At 41.4% G+C, this 16,207-nt stretch overlaps 1 protein-coding gene across 2 annotated transcripts in view; it reads left to right on the forward strand.

Annotated features, from left to right (window-relative positions):
* Nucleotides 1-16,207, forward strand: part of LOC141404970 (uncharacterized) — a 1,496,028-nt gene that overhangs the window by 287,675 nt on the left and 1,192,146 nt on the right. For both annotated transcript variants that reach the window (XM_073988846.1, XM_073988845.1), the window contains one exon: nt 512-656. In XM_073988846.1, coding sequence (XP_073844947.1) covers nt 512-656 — 145 coding nt within the window. The remainder of the gene's footprint in view (nt 1-511; nt 657-16,207) is intronic.

Below are 16,207 nucleotides of genomic sequence, written 5' to 3' on the forward strand. Positions count from 1 at the left end.
CAATTGATGAATGGTTTCTTTACTGAGATTGTTTATACCAAACAACAGTCATTCATGCATTTATCCCCAGAAACCAAGCATCCAACCGACCATGCAGTTATTCATTCAAAAGTTAAATCAAGCCAATCTACAATCTCCACCACATTCGGTTTCAGTTCTCTCCTCGAGGATTTTTTTATCATTTTTTATCTTGTTTTTCTTCCGTGATGCTTTGGGGTTTTTTCCTTCCGTAGAATTTTTTTGTTTTTTTCTCTTGAGTTTCTTTTGGACTTCTTTTTTGTTTATTTTGTTGGTGGTTTTAGTCGACTCGATTTCTCCCTCCAAAAAATATATTTATATTTTAGAATACCACACAAAACCACTTTCGCCTGTGGTCTCATTGCTGCTATTGATATTACTTACCACTCTCGCTCAAACTGTCATTCTAATTAATTTTGTGTGTCTGTTTTTTGTTTTGTTTTTTCTTTCTCTTCCTTTCTTATCTCGATCTCTTTGTTGATTGTTTTAACAGGCTAATCCCGATGGTAATATGACCACATCAATATTAACCTTTACACCCACAATTGATGACCGTGGTAAATATTTATCATGTCGTGCCGAACAGAGTATGATACCCGAATCGGGCATGGAAGATGGCTGGAAATTGGATATTTATCGTAAGTATTGAATCTTTTTTGTTTGTTTCTTTGTCTTTTAAGTAGCTGTAGTCTTGTATTCGATTTTGCATTCTTCACCATTGATAGTTGTTGCAATAGCTTGTGGCTAAGAAAGAGGAAATGAAAAATGTAAAGCTATTTAGTTGAAGCGTAAACAACTAAGTAGTGGAATAATAAATGTCCAGTTGATTAAGTTTGCCTTACTTAAGGGAAATTGACTTTGTAATTTTTTTAAATGAGAATAAGATGAGGATGGTGATATAAAACTATGAAGATAAGGATAGAAAAAAAGTAAAACTCGCTATCGTGAAATTAAATGGAAATTACAGAAATTGTAGCTCAGGACAAAAATGAGTATTGGTAGATCGGATCGTATAAGTTATGTCGATACTTATACAATGTACATGGCAAGATATTTATCAAAAAATGTTTTTTACTGTTAATAGCACTTCATGTTGCGATTTTTTTCAATAATATTTTTAGTGGACTACATAATCGGGGATTTTAAGACATCTTCCTATGCAAATCTTACTGTCTTATGTGGCCGACACGGTGGGTCTAAGCGTCAGGTTGACCTACAGGCGTTGTGTCTTGGCTCCACGTCGACAGCCTCGGGGTTGGCGGGAAACGTAGGGATTTTGCTGGGGTCTTTCTTCCCAAGGTCGGTGACTCATTCACCTCCCCCGCTTGTGTGGGAGTTGGATGAGCCTCTGGACTTGGAGCGTAATGAAGTTGCGGACAGTATCTGCCTGATTAGAAGTAAAAAATCGCCAGCTATCAACGGTATGACCGGAAGGATGTATAAAGCCATCTGGAAGGTCATGCCTGAGTATGTTGAGTCCGATCTATGTGGTTGCAGTAACCAGCGGTACTTCCCGCGTTCGTGCAAGGAAGCTCGCATCGTGGTGCTTATCAAGTCGCCTGATCGGGTAAGGAGTAATCCTCGCTCGTATCGGGGCATAAGCCTTCTCCCAGTGCTTGGAAAAGTGCTGGAGAGGATTATGGTGGCAAGGCTTGGGGAGTGCCGCGGCAGCAGTCCTTCACCTCATCGGTTCGGCTTTGTCGAGGGTAGAGGTACCGAGGACGCGTGGATGCATGTGCAGAACACTCTGAGCGGGTCAAGTGCCAAATATATCTTAGGCATATTTGTTGACTTTAAAGGCGCATTTGACTTTCTTTCGTGGGAAAGCGTGCTCGCTAAGCTGTCTGAGATCAGGTGTCGGGAGTTCGTTCTCTGATCGAGTTATTTCAGTGGGCGAAGGGCTTGTGTCGTGGGAGGCAATGCGACGGTCTGGACAGATGTGGAGCGAGGCTGTCTTCATGGGTCTATCTGTGGTCCATTTATTTGGAACCTCATGATGGATTCTCTGCTGCGGGGGTTAGCGTCCACTTTCAAGATCTGTGCATATGCTGATGATCTCCTCATCATGATCGAAGGTGAGACTCGTGTCGAACTGGAACGTTGTGCTGAGGAGGCCATGCGCATCGTGGGGGTCTGGAGTGACCGAGTGGGTGTTGAGGTGTCTAATGAGACGACTCAGCTAATGCTGCTGAAAGGCAGATTAGAGCACAGTGGACCTCCCCACGTTCGATTTGGTGACCACGGCACACGATATGTCAAGCAAGTCAAGTACCTTGGGATAACGATGGCCGAGAGAATAAACTTCCTGCCATACTTTGATCGTTTGGAGGACAAGATACATGCTGTAGCTGGGATGGTTAGAAGGGTCTTGCGGACCGACTGGGGTTTGAGTAGACGTTCCGTGCGCACCATATATGGTAGACTTTTTGTTGGCTGTGCAGCATATGGTGCATCTGTATGGTGTGCTGTAGCAGAATCTACTGTTGGGCGTTGGAAGCTCTTGTCGTTTCAACGAGTGGTCATGTTAGCATGTCTGCCAGTGTGTCGCACTGTGTCTACGGACGCAATGTAGGTGCTACTTGGCGCCATGCCCTTTGACCTGGAAGCGAGATGTAGGACTTTTCTGTACAAGCTGAAGCGTGGCTTGCAACTGTCTGAGGATGATTGGCTCGGGCCATCTGATCTGGTGATTGGGGATGTTAGGGGGCGCAGTGCAATCCTTCGGGAGCGTGCTGCTGTTAGGTGGCGGACTAGGTGGACGGGCAGTGACAAAGGGAGGGTGACGTACGAATTTATTCGTGACACTACGTTCGTACTGGATCGCCCAGACTTCGGATTTAGCATCAGTCTGGGATTCATACTAACGGGCCATGGCTCTCTGATTGCATTTTTATATGCAATAGACCTGTCCGGGACTGATTTATGTGGGTGTGGGATGACTGAAGACTGGCGGCATATATTGACGAAATGCCGGCACTATGATGACATTAGAGATTTAGTCAATATGGGTATCACGTATGGAGGGGCGGGGTGGGATTTCAATAGGGCTCTTGAAGACTGGCGGAATTTTAGTTGTTTAAGTAGGTTTGCACGTGAAGTGTTCGTTAGGAGAAGGACTAGACTTAGTGGAGGTAATTCCTCCACATAGTCATCTCTACAATTTGGGCGTGTTGGTGTTGGAGGAGGAGTAGAGTTGGTGGAGTTTGGAGTGGTGCGGCATCGTTTTCTGATGTGGATGTCGTGCCGTTCAATTATGAGAGTGGCTTTGTCCATTGTTTTGTGTTGTCCGTTACCGCGGTTCTGTGGGCCCATTGTGCAGTCCGTGAGGACAGGATGTTAGTTGTTTGTGGTCTTATCTTGTATGTTTGTTCCGTTGGTTTGAATGGAGGAGGTCACCAGTCCGTGACTGTTTGGAGTCCAAATGGTAGTGGTTATTGGCCACGAAGCCTGACCGGAGGTTATATTCTGGTACCGCGGGTGTCAGGTGCCCTCGGAACTGGCCTGGCAGTTGGTGTTGGCCCCCTTGTGGGAGCATCGTGGTGGCTGTGGTTAAGACCTAAATCGCGGGGACAGTTTCGGCTCAAGTGTGGAGTTGCACTTCAACCGGGTGCCTGACCCAAAGAAGCGGTCGGTTTTACTTTTGGGCCCAAGTAGAACCACAGGAAGTCCCCCTTGAGTTCGCTGCTAATTATATTTATTGGGCCACTTCTCAGGATGTGATCCAATATTTTGTCACCGATCGTTTTTTCGATGGCCTCCTGGTGTTCTTTTGGCAATCTACCGGACCCTCTACTGGCATCGATCACTGCATAACACTGTTCGTCCCTGTAGTACTTCCTGGTTGGCGGCTCCGCTTCTTTTTCTGCGACCATATTCCTCTTCTGGAAGATCTTGGACTTCTTAATTGAGTCACCGGGTCTTCCAGAAGATTCTGCAGTCGCATTCACACCCTAAATGTCCGAGCTCACTTCCTCGCCCTCATTCGAAGGGTTCTTTGGGCAGTCTCCTTCGTGTGGGTTTTGAATTGGTTTGATCGGGGCATTTGAGTGTGGAAATGGAGGGAGTATCACTGGTCCCTTTTGGAGCATCCCGTTGTTTTTTGTTAAGCCGCGCCTGGTAATTCTTATACCTTCGTCTTTGAGCTCCGGTCCACCGCACTTTATTTGTTGTGAGTTTTGCGATGTTATCGCTTACTTTTTCTACCATCTTTTGAACCTCCACTTTATTTGGGTTTTCCACAACGGTAGTATTGATTTTGCTGTTGCTGTCGGATTCTGTGTCAGGGTCGCCCCCATACTCTGATGGTTGGGTCAAGTTTAATCTATTCCTAGGCTTCCCTGTCTCCTCCTCCATTTTACCTTTAGGTTGTGTGCTTGTAGCCGTACCTTTGACCACAGATGCCAAAGCACCCACATCTGTGGGAGATGTTTGCTCACGATCGCTTGATGACGACGAGGTTTGACTCACAGGCAGATCACTGGTCCCCAACGGCACTGGGTTTTTTAGGCCCTGCACCGTAAATTTTATCTCACTTCCAACATCCATATTGTTTTAAGGGTATACCCTCGTAGTCAGTTTTTTGTCCGCGGGAAACTCGAGGTTTCCAGAGGTAGGTGATTGTACCACTACACCTCACACAGTACTGTCACAAGTGATTTTCTAGTTTGGGGTATAGACGAGCTGTAGCACGTCTCTATAGACGAGCTGTAGCACGTCTCTATAGACGAGCTGTAGCACGTCTCTATAGACGAGCTGTAGCACGTCTCTATAGACGAGCTGTAGCACGTCTCTATAGACGAGCTGTTTAGCACGTCTCTATAGACGAGCCGTTTAGCACGTCCTATAGACGAGCTGTTTAGCACGTCTCTATAGACGAGCTGTTTAGCACGTCTCTATAGACGAGCTGTAACACGTCTCTATAGACGAGCTGTTTAGCACGTCTCTATAGACGAGCCGTTTAGCATGTCTCTATAGACGAGCTGTTTAGCACGTCTCTATAGACAAGCTGTAGCGCGTCTCTCTAGACGAGCTGTAGCGCGTCTCTACAGAAGAGCCGTTTAGCACGTCTCTATAGACGAGCTGTTTAGCACGTCTCTATAGACGAGCTGTTTAGCACGTCTCTAAAGACGAGCTGTTTAGCACGTCTCTATAGACGAGCTGTTTAGCACGTCTCTATAGACGAGCTGTTTAGCACGTCTCTATAGACGAGCTGTAGCACGTCTCTATAGACGAGCTGTTTAGCACGTCTCTATAGACGAGCTGTTTAGCACGTCTCTATAGACGAGCCGTTTAGCATGTCTCTATAGACGAGCTGTTTAGCACGTCTCTATAGACAAGCTGTAGCGCGTCTCTCTAGACGAGCTGTAGCGCGTCTCTACAGAAGAGCCGTTTAGCACGTCTCTATAGACGAGCTGTTTAGCACGTCTCTATAGACGAGCTGTTTAGCACGTCTCTAAAGACGAGCTGTTTAGCACGTCTCTATAGATGAGCTGTAGCACGTCTCTATAGACGAGCTGTTTAGCACGTCTCTATAGACGAGCTGTAGCACGTCTCTATAGATGAGCTGTTTAGCACGTCTCTATAGACGAGCTGTAGCACGTCTCTATAGACAAGCTGTTTAGCACGTCTCTATAGACAAGCTGTTTAGCACGTCTCTATAGACGAGCTGTTTAGCACGTCTCTATAGACGAGCTGTTTAGCACGTCTCTATAGACGAGCCGTTTTGCACGTCCTATAGACGAGCTGTTTAGCACGTCTCTATAGACGAGCTGTTTAGCACGTCTCTATAGACGAGCTGTAGCACGTCTCTATAGACGAGCTGTTTAGCACGTCTCTATAGACGAGCTGTTTAGCACGTCTCTATAGACGAGCCGTTTAGCACGTCCTATAGACGAGCTGTTTAGCACGTCTCTATAGACGAGCTGTTTAGCACGTCTCTATAGACGAGCCGTTTAGCACGTCCTATAGACGAGCTGTTTAGCACGTCTCTATAGACGAGCTGTAGCACGTCTCTATAGACGAGCTGTTTAGCACGTCTCTATAGACGAGCTGTTTAGCACGTCTCTATAGACGAGCTGTAGCGCGTCTCTATAGACGAGCTGTTTAGCACGTCTCTATAGACGAGCCGTTTAGCACGTCCTATAGACGAGCTGTTTAGCACGTCTCTATAGACGAGCTGTAGCACGTCTCTATAGACGAGCTGTTTAGCACGTCTCTATAGACGAGCTGTTTAGCACGTCTCTATAGACGAGCCGTTTAGCACGTCCTATAGACGAGCTGTTTAGCACGTCTCTATAGACGAGCTGTTTAGCACGTCTCTATAGACGAGCCGTTTAGCACGTCCTATAGACGAGCTGTTTAGCACGTCTCTATAGACGAGCTGTAGCACGTCTCTATAGACGAGCTGTTTAGCACGTCTCTATAGACGAGCTGTTTAGCACGTCTCTATAGACGAGCTGTAGCGCGTCTCTATAGACAAGCTGTTTAGCACGTCTCTATAGACAAGCTGTTTAGCACGTCTCTCTTGGCAAGCTGTAGCACGTCTCTATAGATGAGCTGTTTAGCACGTCTCTATAGACGAGCTGTAGCACGTCTCTATAGACAAGCTGTTTAGCACGTCTCTATAGACAAGCTGTTTAGCACGTCTCTATAGACAAGCTGTTTAGCACGTCTCTCTAGCCAAGCTGTAGCACGCCTCTATAGACGAGTTGTTGGACGCCTCTATAGACGAGCTGTTTAGCACGTCTCTATAGACGAGCTGTAGCACGTCTCTATAGACGAGCTGTAGCACGCCTTTATAGACGAGTTGTTGGACGCCTCTATAGACTAGCTTAAGCTAGTCTTTATAGATGAGTTGAAGCACGTCATTATATACGAGCTAAAGCACATCTCTATAGAAGAGTTGAAGCCCGTCTCTATAGACGAGTTGAAGTCCTTATCTATAGGCAAGCTGTATACGAAGTGAGGGCCGTGTGAGTAGACGAGCTGAAGCCTGTCTGTGCAGGCAAGCTGAAGCATGTCTTTTTAGACGAGCTGAAGCACGTCTTTGTAGACGTCTGTATGAAAACGGGTATCAGTTCATCTATATCATGGCATGCTTCACGTCTTAATATACAATTGGAAGCACGTCGTTATAGGCGAGTCTAAATCACGTTTTATATACGAACTGAAGTTCATTCTTATACAGCTAAATCACGTATTTTTAGATGAACTGTAGCCCGCCTTCTTAGACGAATTTAAGCACCCCTTCATAAAATTGTGTAAGCACATTGTCCTTGTTATCAGTGCTACAATCAATACTTCCCGAGATATGCCATTCAGGTCCAGGCAATTTAGTCCAGGCATTTACTGGAATTTGGATTTTTTTGGGTAGCGAATTTTCCTCTAGATTTTGGATCTGTTAATTTCTTGTAGAACTTTCAGGCCTATAAAACTGGTTTCAAAAGACTTTAAAATCTCATAAGTCTTCCATTTTGGCCTCTTGACCAACCCTCCTGGCGTATAAGTAACGCCAACATCTATACGCCAGAGCTCAGATTTACTCGCGAGTGAAAATTTGGGGGGAGATTGTAAGTTTTTTTTTGGGTGCAATTTTTTGGTGAAGGTTGGGCAAGTTTATTTGAGGGTGGGGTAACTTTTTGTTTGGGTGGGGGAAGGGGTCAATTTGTCCCCTTCAATTTGCTCGAATTCACGAAGAGTTTCACTCGCGTGTGGAATTAGAGCGAGTATTCGGAGCTCTGGTATACACTATGCAAATATTGTAGTATGGTTTATTTGGTATTTGTAATTTAATTCATATTTGTAGCATTTCAAATCGACCTCCCTTCGGGTCGCAACATAATTCTCACTTTTTCATAACAAATTCGCTAAACAGCAACTTTACTATCTTTACGACCCTTCCCTTAAAAAAATGTCTAACCTAAGAATCGCGGATTTTTTTAAATATTTGTTAAACGAATTTCAGGTCCATAAAACTACATACAAACGATTTTAAAATACCACCAAAGATCTTCCAAAAAATACCTTCTTTCTGCCTAAACAATAACACATTTTCCATTCTGACCTGTGGCGTATAAGTTACACCAACATTAGGCCGGGGCGATTTGTATGGAAGGAAAAAAGTGATAGTGAGCAGTGATACTGAGCAAAAAAGTCCACTAGACCATATTTCTACGGTGAAAATCGAGCCCCCGGATTTTGACTTGAAATTTTTTTCAAGGATATTTTGGCCAAACCATATCTCAGAAACTTGACCTATCCTGAAAATTTCCTTTTGCGTTCTTAAAACACACACCAAGGGCTTTCATCTCCAAAAGGAAATTTCCACCCATTGACTTTGAGTCAATTTTGTAGCACAGTGTAATTTATCGATATTTTGCGAAAAATGTTCACATTCTCGGAACCATAACTGCCTGAAGGAGCGTTCCAATGCTTTTGCTGTGTACTAGAGAGTTCTTAATTATTGTCTTGGCTACAATTTTTGTCTGTGTGTTGGATCGAAAATCTCAGTAGTTTGGCCGTACTTTTGGTCTAGTACAATCCCAATAATCAGAAAATCCAGGCGCCGCACAATGGTTCAGGAATCGATTTTCCTGGCCAAAAATCAAAATTTTGTTTTGTCAAAGATATTTAATTTCTATATGGGATTCGATAGTAAACATATTGAAACTAAGGAAACCAAACAATTAGGCCCAAATATTGGAAGGTGTGGGCGTGGCGTGCCCCTAAAGACGAGCATTTTCCCCATTTTTGGGAAATACGTAATTTTTGCAAATTTCTGAAGAAAGACGAAGCTATTTCTCTGAAACTATAACAGTTATTGTGTTCATAGTTTTTTTGTAAGGTAGGTAGGATTATGGCCTTTAAAAATCGTTTTATTAAATTAACGTAGCGTTTACACAACATGATCTATTTTATTTTTCCTCGGGTACTAAATTTTATGAAATTCCAAATTTAGTGGACTAGAACTTTTGTGGAACAACATGGAACAAATTTCTGTTTTCACAGGAAGATGCCCGAAAGTCTCCTCTTATAGCCCATATATACTTTTGTACCCGTCCCGTTCCGTCCGTTTAACACTTTTTTCAATTTATTGAAATTACATGGGTAAAAATGTGTATTTTTCTATACTGTTTCAATATGAATTACAGTTTTTTGACACAAATTACAACTTTTTTGAGTATATGAGTTTTTATACGAGTTATATAAGTTTTATTAAAACCCAAGGAGAATTTTTTTAATTTTTGAAAAAATTTAAATTTTTTTGGGGAAATTTTTTTTTACAAATTTTTGAAAAAAAAAATTCGACATTTTTTCGAATTTTTTTTTTAGTTTTTTTCGTAATTATTTTGTTTATTTGTTGGTGTTTGATCATCTCTAATACATAGGAAGATATAAAAAGCACAAAAACACTTATATTTTGATGAAAAATTGTTAAAAAACTCAAAAGTTTAACTTTGACCTTGAATTTCTCTGCAACTACCAGACCGAACTTGACCGCTTATAATTTGTCTGAAAGCTGATTGTGTTATCTGTTTAACAAAAAAAGAATTATGAATATATCTCTATCCGTTCAAAAGTTACAGAATTTTGACCAGGAAAAAACGATTCTGAACCACTGTGCGCCGGTGGTGGTATTCAAATCGCCCCACCCTAACCAACATGCATACGCTTGGGCATTTGTAATTTAAAACTTATTTATAGCATTTCAAATCCTCATCCTTCCCCTGGGGTCTTAATGCATACATAATTTTCACATTTCCATAACACATTCGCCGAATAGCAACAACAACAGTAACAATTATTAATTAGTTCTTATATCCGTTTTGTATATTTCATGGAAATCAGATATTCAATTTATGTGGCAGTCAGTATTTGTTTTGGTGGATAACATTTCCATTCGTTTCAATCATATAGAGTACTTTCTGTTTCTGTGTGTGTTTGTGAGCGAGCGATTTTTTCCCATCACTTTCATATCATTCATAAATTATGGATTAATTAAACGAACTGTAATGTGATGTCTGTCTGATGATATGTTTACATATAAGCGAACATAGCTTACAGACATGTATCACAAATAAAAACAAAACTGAAACTATGAAAATTATTTAAAGTTGAACTTTGAGGACAAGCCAAATATATCTTCGTGTGAATATGTATACACAACGATATGCTTTAATTCTGCAGAAAATCGGTTTTATATATGAACGAATTGTTGGGTATGTTGCACAAATTGTGAATATAGGTGCACAAGGTTGAGGTATCCACTCAAACAAATTTAAAATAATAAACAAAATATAATTATACAGGTAGCATATGCGTAGTGACAATACGTATACGCTATATCACAAAAAAAGGTGGATCACGGATTTATCGGACAAATCCTTCAAGTATCTCCTCCACAAAAGTTCAACATTTTCCCTTTAATGCAAGTCAAGTTCAAATATGAACTGTATTGGTCTTCATCTCCTTCCTTGATCTCCGTCAAAATAGTTCAAAACTGTTTTTCTAAGTGAAGTTTTGAAATTTTCACCGTAAATCCCACTTTTTAATAAATATTTGTAATATTTTATCAACTATTGTTAGGATTACCACTTTGATTTGGAGCTTTAATATTTGCGTTAAAATCCAGAATCAAAATTCCCTTATTAAATGACTGATGATTTTAAAATATCACACCAAAAGATATTGGTATAAACTTTGCTTAAACATAATTAAATGTCTTCGAAAAGCATTAAAAATAATAATTGCTACGTCACATATACGTAACATCAATATGTATACGCCACCACCTTTAAAAGCCTCCAACGTTAATTTTTCAAGTATTACCAACCCACTTATTTTGTGTTTTCTAAATGTCAAACTCCTTAACCCCTTAACCTTATTACGCTTTTAATGCCACGCAAAGCTGCCATGTAATGACTCAATCTATCTAAAACGTCAAGCCCAGATATATTTATTGTATATTTAACCTTTTGGCATTTCCGCTATACATTTCCGTGTATTTCTTTTTTCTACTCCTTCTACATCCACCTACAATGAAATAAATCGCAAACATTGATTTCTCTCAACCCTTATGGCATGACTAAAGAATAATTATTTTCATTCGTTGCTAATGCTTAACAGTGAACAAGCAGGCTGTCTGCCTGCGAGGCAGTCAGACAGACAGAAAGACAATTAACTCAACTTAAAATTACGTTTTATTTGCCAATTTTCCCACCCACTCACTCATGCTACAATGTCATTATTATTATCATTTATCAGTGGTAAAGATGTGCTCGTACATAAATACCAACAATGTTGGCAACATTTCACTTTCAGGTAATCGTACATACAGAGAAGTGGTCCCGGGAAAATACTAATAAATTACACACATATATATGTATGTATGTACGGTATATCTTTACAATTAAATCAAGATGAAAAGAAAGGATGCTCCAGAGGTCTTTAGGAGGCTGATGAGATAATTAAGGGAAGGAATAATTTAAGAAATCTAAATAAGCCCTCTGCATGCATAAGAAGGTTTTGAGAAATCCCTTAATAAGAACACTTAGAAATTTCACATCATTTAAGCCGCGGTTAATGACCTTAGGATGCGTTAAAAAACTATTTATGGGTTTGGGGTCATATACATAGTGAACGTATGCATACGTCACCTGCTCATCGGAGTGATTTAAATTTTTATTTATTTATTATTATATTAACTTGTAGTAAATACAATGTTAACAAGACATAGCATTAGCTACAACGGCCATCAGCTAGATTTAAATTTTTAAAATCCACTATTAAAGTTATTAGCCAAATTTTCCAAAAATATGTATGAAATAGCAAATTGGTTTAAGGTCTAAAGAATTTTTTTGGGGTTTTTTCTTGAATCCCCGAAACAACATATAGATGGCGTATACGTGAAACAACAAACATATGGCGTATACATGCCGTCATTACTAATACGCCATAGTACACGTCGCTAATTTTACTAATAACAAGTAAAAAAGTTTCAGTCGGCTTTGCCGACAGAGATATACCCTCATACCCCTAAATACGTATGTATTTAGGGGGTTTTAAAAATTTTGGGCATTTGAACCGACAAAAATGTTGATTAGGATTAAAGATCAAAAGTTTTGCGGAGGAGATACTAAAAGGAATGGATCGACATTGACCGTTATGGAAGTGGACAACATATGGTGCCATAGGGGGTTTTTACACTCTTCGGGCTGTTTGCTCAAGAAGTATGGACTTGTCCCTAAAAAACTTTTACCATCGTAATTGAAGCAGCTAATACAAATTGCTTCAACAAAAATCAAAGTGATTCGATATTAGGTCTTAAAGTGAACTTATCCGAAATTTTGTGTGGGAGGTACGGATGGAGTGAACCAATATAGTCCATATGTGAACCTGATCTATATCTGGTACATATATTAGGATGTGTAAAGTGTAGACCAATTCGGCCACTCCCTTCAAGAGTTACCGTACGAACAATTTTACCGAATATTTGTGGGGGAGGTACCTGAAGGAGTAGACTGATATGGCTTATCTTCAAACTTAAACTATGTTTGGACAAAATATTACTAAGGCCATATGTTGGACCGCATCGACCTCACACGGTGTCATAGGGGTTTTTTGCAACTTTCATGCTATTTTCTCAGGAAGTATGGACTTGCCCCTGATGAAACTTGTACCGTCGTATGTAGGGCAGTGAATACAAGTTGCTAAAACAAAAATCAAAGCGATTCGAGAGATAACCCTAAACTAAACTTTTCCGAAATTTTGTGTGTGAGGTACCCGAAGGAGTGGACCAATTGAGACAATATTGGAACCTCATATTACTCTGGTAGAAAATTTACGCTATACAAAGTATGTACCAAATCGGTCACTCCATTAAAGAGTTATCGTGCGCACAAACTTTCCGAACATTTCCGAACTTTTGTGGGGGAGGTATCGGAAGGAGTGGACCGATGTAGCTCATCTTCGAACTTAAACTAAGTTTGGGCAAAATATTACGAAAGCCAACATTTGAACCGAATCGGTTCATCCGTTCGAGAGTTATCGTGCGCTCCAGCCAGCAGGACAGACAGACAGACAGACGGACGGACATGGCTAGATCGACTCCAAATTGTCTAAAACACATTTCGTCCAAACATACTTAGGGTCTAAAACCATTATTTCGATGAGGCACATTTTCATCGTATCAAAGTGTATATACCCTCCTTAGCCTAAAGGCTGAGGGTATAAAAACCATAGCTTGACATGAAACGGTCTAGGGTTTACTTACTTACTTAGCTGGCCCATTACAGAACATTTGTTCCACAGACCGAACTAAGAAAAGATCTCCAATTCTCTCTGTTTTGTGCTTCGCTTTTTGGAATACCGCGCCTTGTCATCTCTTACCCAACTTGTTTGCACCATCTATTCTTTGGCCTGCCAATTCTGCGTGCACCGCCATGTGGCTCGAATTTATACGCTTTTTTAGCGGGTTCATCATCGCTCATTCTTATTATATGACCTAGCCTACGCATCTCGATACGTTTAACTATATTGATGCCGTTGTATAGCAAATACACCTCGTGGTTCATACGACGTCTATATTCACCGTCAACGCAGATCTGTCCGCAGATCTTTCGAAGAATTTTTCTCTTAAACACCCCAAGCACTGCCTTATCTGCTTGCGTAAGTACCCAGGCTTCGAAACCACACATTTTTATTATTTTATTTATTATTTTTGTTTGACGAGTTGTGGCTTTGTTTTTAAAGTGCTCACTTAAGCCAAATTAGCATCTGCTGGCCAATACAATTCTTCTTTTTATTTCACAACTGATGTCGTTTGTTGTGTTTACGGCGGTGCCGATGTATACGAAGTCTTTTACTACCTCAAAATTATAGCAACCACCTTCAACAGTTGTTCCGATCTCAATAGACGCATTGCGCGTCGACACCATCAGCTTGGTTTTCTCGCCGTTTACCGCCAGACCCACTTTAGCAGATTCTCCTTCGACCTTCATAAAGGTATCGGTTACTTCTTTTACTGATCTTCCCATGATGTCTATATCATCAGCATAAGCAAGTAACATGTGGATATTGGTGTAGATTGTGCTACTTCTTTTGACGTTTGCCTCTCATATAACCTGTTCTAGCAGGATGTTGAAAAGATCACACGAAAGACTGTCGCCTTGCCTGAAACTTCTTTTGGTACAAAACTCTCCGGAGAGGTTCTTTCCTATTTTAACTGAAGATCTTGTGTCAGTTAGAGTCATTTTGCAAAGCCGAATGAGCTTGGCGGGGATACCAAATTCAGACACTGCTTGGAATACCTTTGAACGCAGCGGGCTGTCGAAGGCTGCTTTATAATCGACAAAAAGGTGGTACGTGTCGATCTGCATCTCTTGGGTCTTCTCCAGGATTTGCCGCGGGGTAAGTATCTGGTCAATAGTGATCTTGTCAGGTCTATAGCCGCATTGGTATGGTCCAATTATTTCGTTGACATTGTCCTCGCTACTTTTGGATACCAGCAGATGGGAGAAATTTTCCTTCCATATCCTGAGCACGCTATCTGTATCAGTTACCAGATAACCTTGCTGGTCTCAACAGGAGGATGTGCCAGTTCTAAAGCCATCAGTTTGATGTTTTACTCTTTGGTAGAATTTTCGCACTTCATTCTGTCTCCTGTACATCTCGATTTGTTCACACTCCCGCTTTTCCATCTCTCTCTTTTTCCTTGGGAAACGACGTTTCTCCTCTCTCCTTTTCTCCCGATACCTCTCTCGTGCGCTACGCGTTGCTACGGATTGTAAAGTAGCCCTATATGCCGTAGTTTTCTCTTCGGTGGCAGCACGACACTCCTGGTCATACCATGAATTCCTTTGTGGAGGTCTCTGGATTCCAAGTATGGATTTTGCGGCTATTTTCATGGAGTGGGCAATATTTTGCAATTGTGTTGTTATGTTATCGGGACAAGGAGTCCTCGCATTAAGCAATTGTGCTAGTTGAGTGGAATATGCTGTGAGTATCTGTTGTGATTGCAGCTTACCAACTCCAACTTCGGCGTTGTATCTGTTCGTGCTTTATTTGCAACGTTTAGACGGGTACATACCTTTGCTGCAACAAGGTAGTGGTCCGAATCTATGTTTGCTCCTCGGAATGATCGTACATCCAACAAGCTTGATGCATATCTTCCATCTATCACAACGTGATCAATTTGATTTCTTGTTCTTTGATCTGGTGACAGCCAGTTGCCCTTATGAATATCAAGATGCTTAAATCTGGTACTGCTAACTACCATGTTTCTTGCAGCTGCAAAGTCTATCAGTCTCATACCATTGTCAGATGTTTCACTGTGGAGACTGAATTTCCCGACTGTTGGGCCAAAGATATTCTCCTTTCCGATTTTGGCATTAAAATCGCCTAGTATAGTTTTAATGTCATGGGCAGGGCAACGGTCATAAGTTTCTTCTAAGCGCTCGTAAAATATATCTTTGGTCTGTTCATCCTTGTCTTCAGTGGGTGCATGAGCGCAAATAAAGCTGATGTTGAAGAATTTTGCTTTTAATCGAATTGCAGCGAGTCTTTCAACTGCAAATCCGCAACCAAACTCATGCTTTGCGTCATGGCAGCTATAATACTGTGCGTCACCTTTAGATGTTGTTGTGACGCCTTTCCCGTTCCATCGTATTTCCTGTATGGCAGTAATGTTGGCCTTGTAGTTTTCAAGTACATCTGCCAATGTGTAAACTGCACCTTCTCTATAAAGAGTGCGAATATTTCAGGTGCAGATTCGCAGATCATGGTCCAAAAAAATGTTTGCGGGGTTCGTCAACTTTAGTGGGGTTTGTTTTTCGTTTTCTTTAATTTTTTCGTAGTAGGCTGTTTTATTCTAGTGGAGGGTTACTAACCCGACGCCCAAACCCAAGTTTTTAACGTTTAACGGATGTTAAAGGCACTTCCCCAGGTGACACCACGGGGAGGTCAGTGTCCACTTGAGATGAAAGAGGGACCAAGATAAATCCTGGGCTTTGCCATGTTAAAACCGGTCAGGACCGTTGCGTGGTATTTTTCATCCCCTACGTCACCCTATGGGTTTATCCACATAAATATGGCATTTCCGGTTCCACACATGTAATCGAGATCAGCTTTGTATATCAGGCGTCCTATATACCTACCTTAACTTATCAGACTGCATCAGACATGATGTTAACCT

Source organism: Musca autumnalis, unplaced genomic scaffold (assembly GCF_047663935.1).
Source record: "Musca autumnalis isolate F117 unplaced genomic scaffold, ASM4766393v1 scaffold_5, whole genome shotgun sequence".
Classification (NCBI taxonomy): Eukaryota; Metazoa; Arthropoda; class Insecta; order Diptera; family Muscidae; genus Musca; species Musca autumnalis.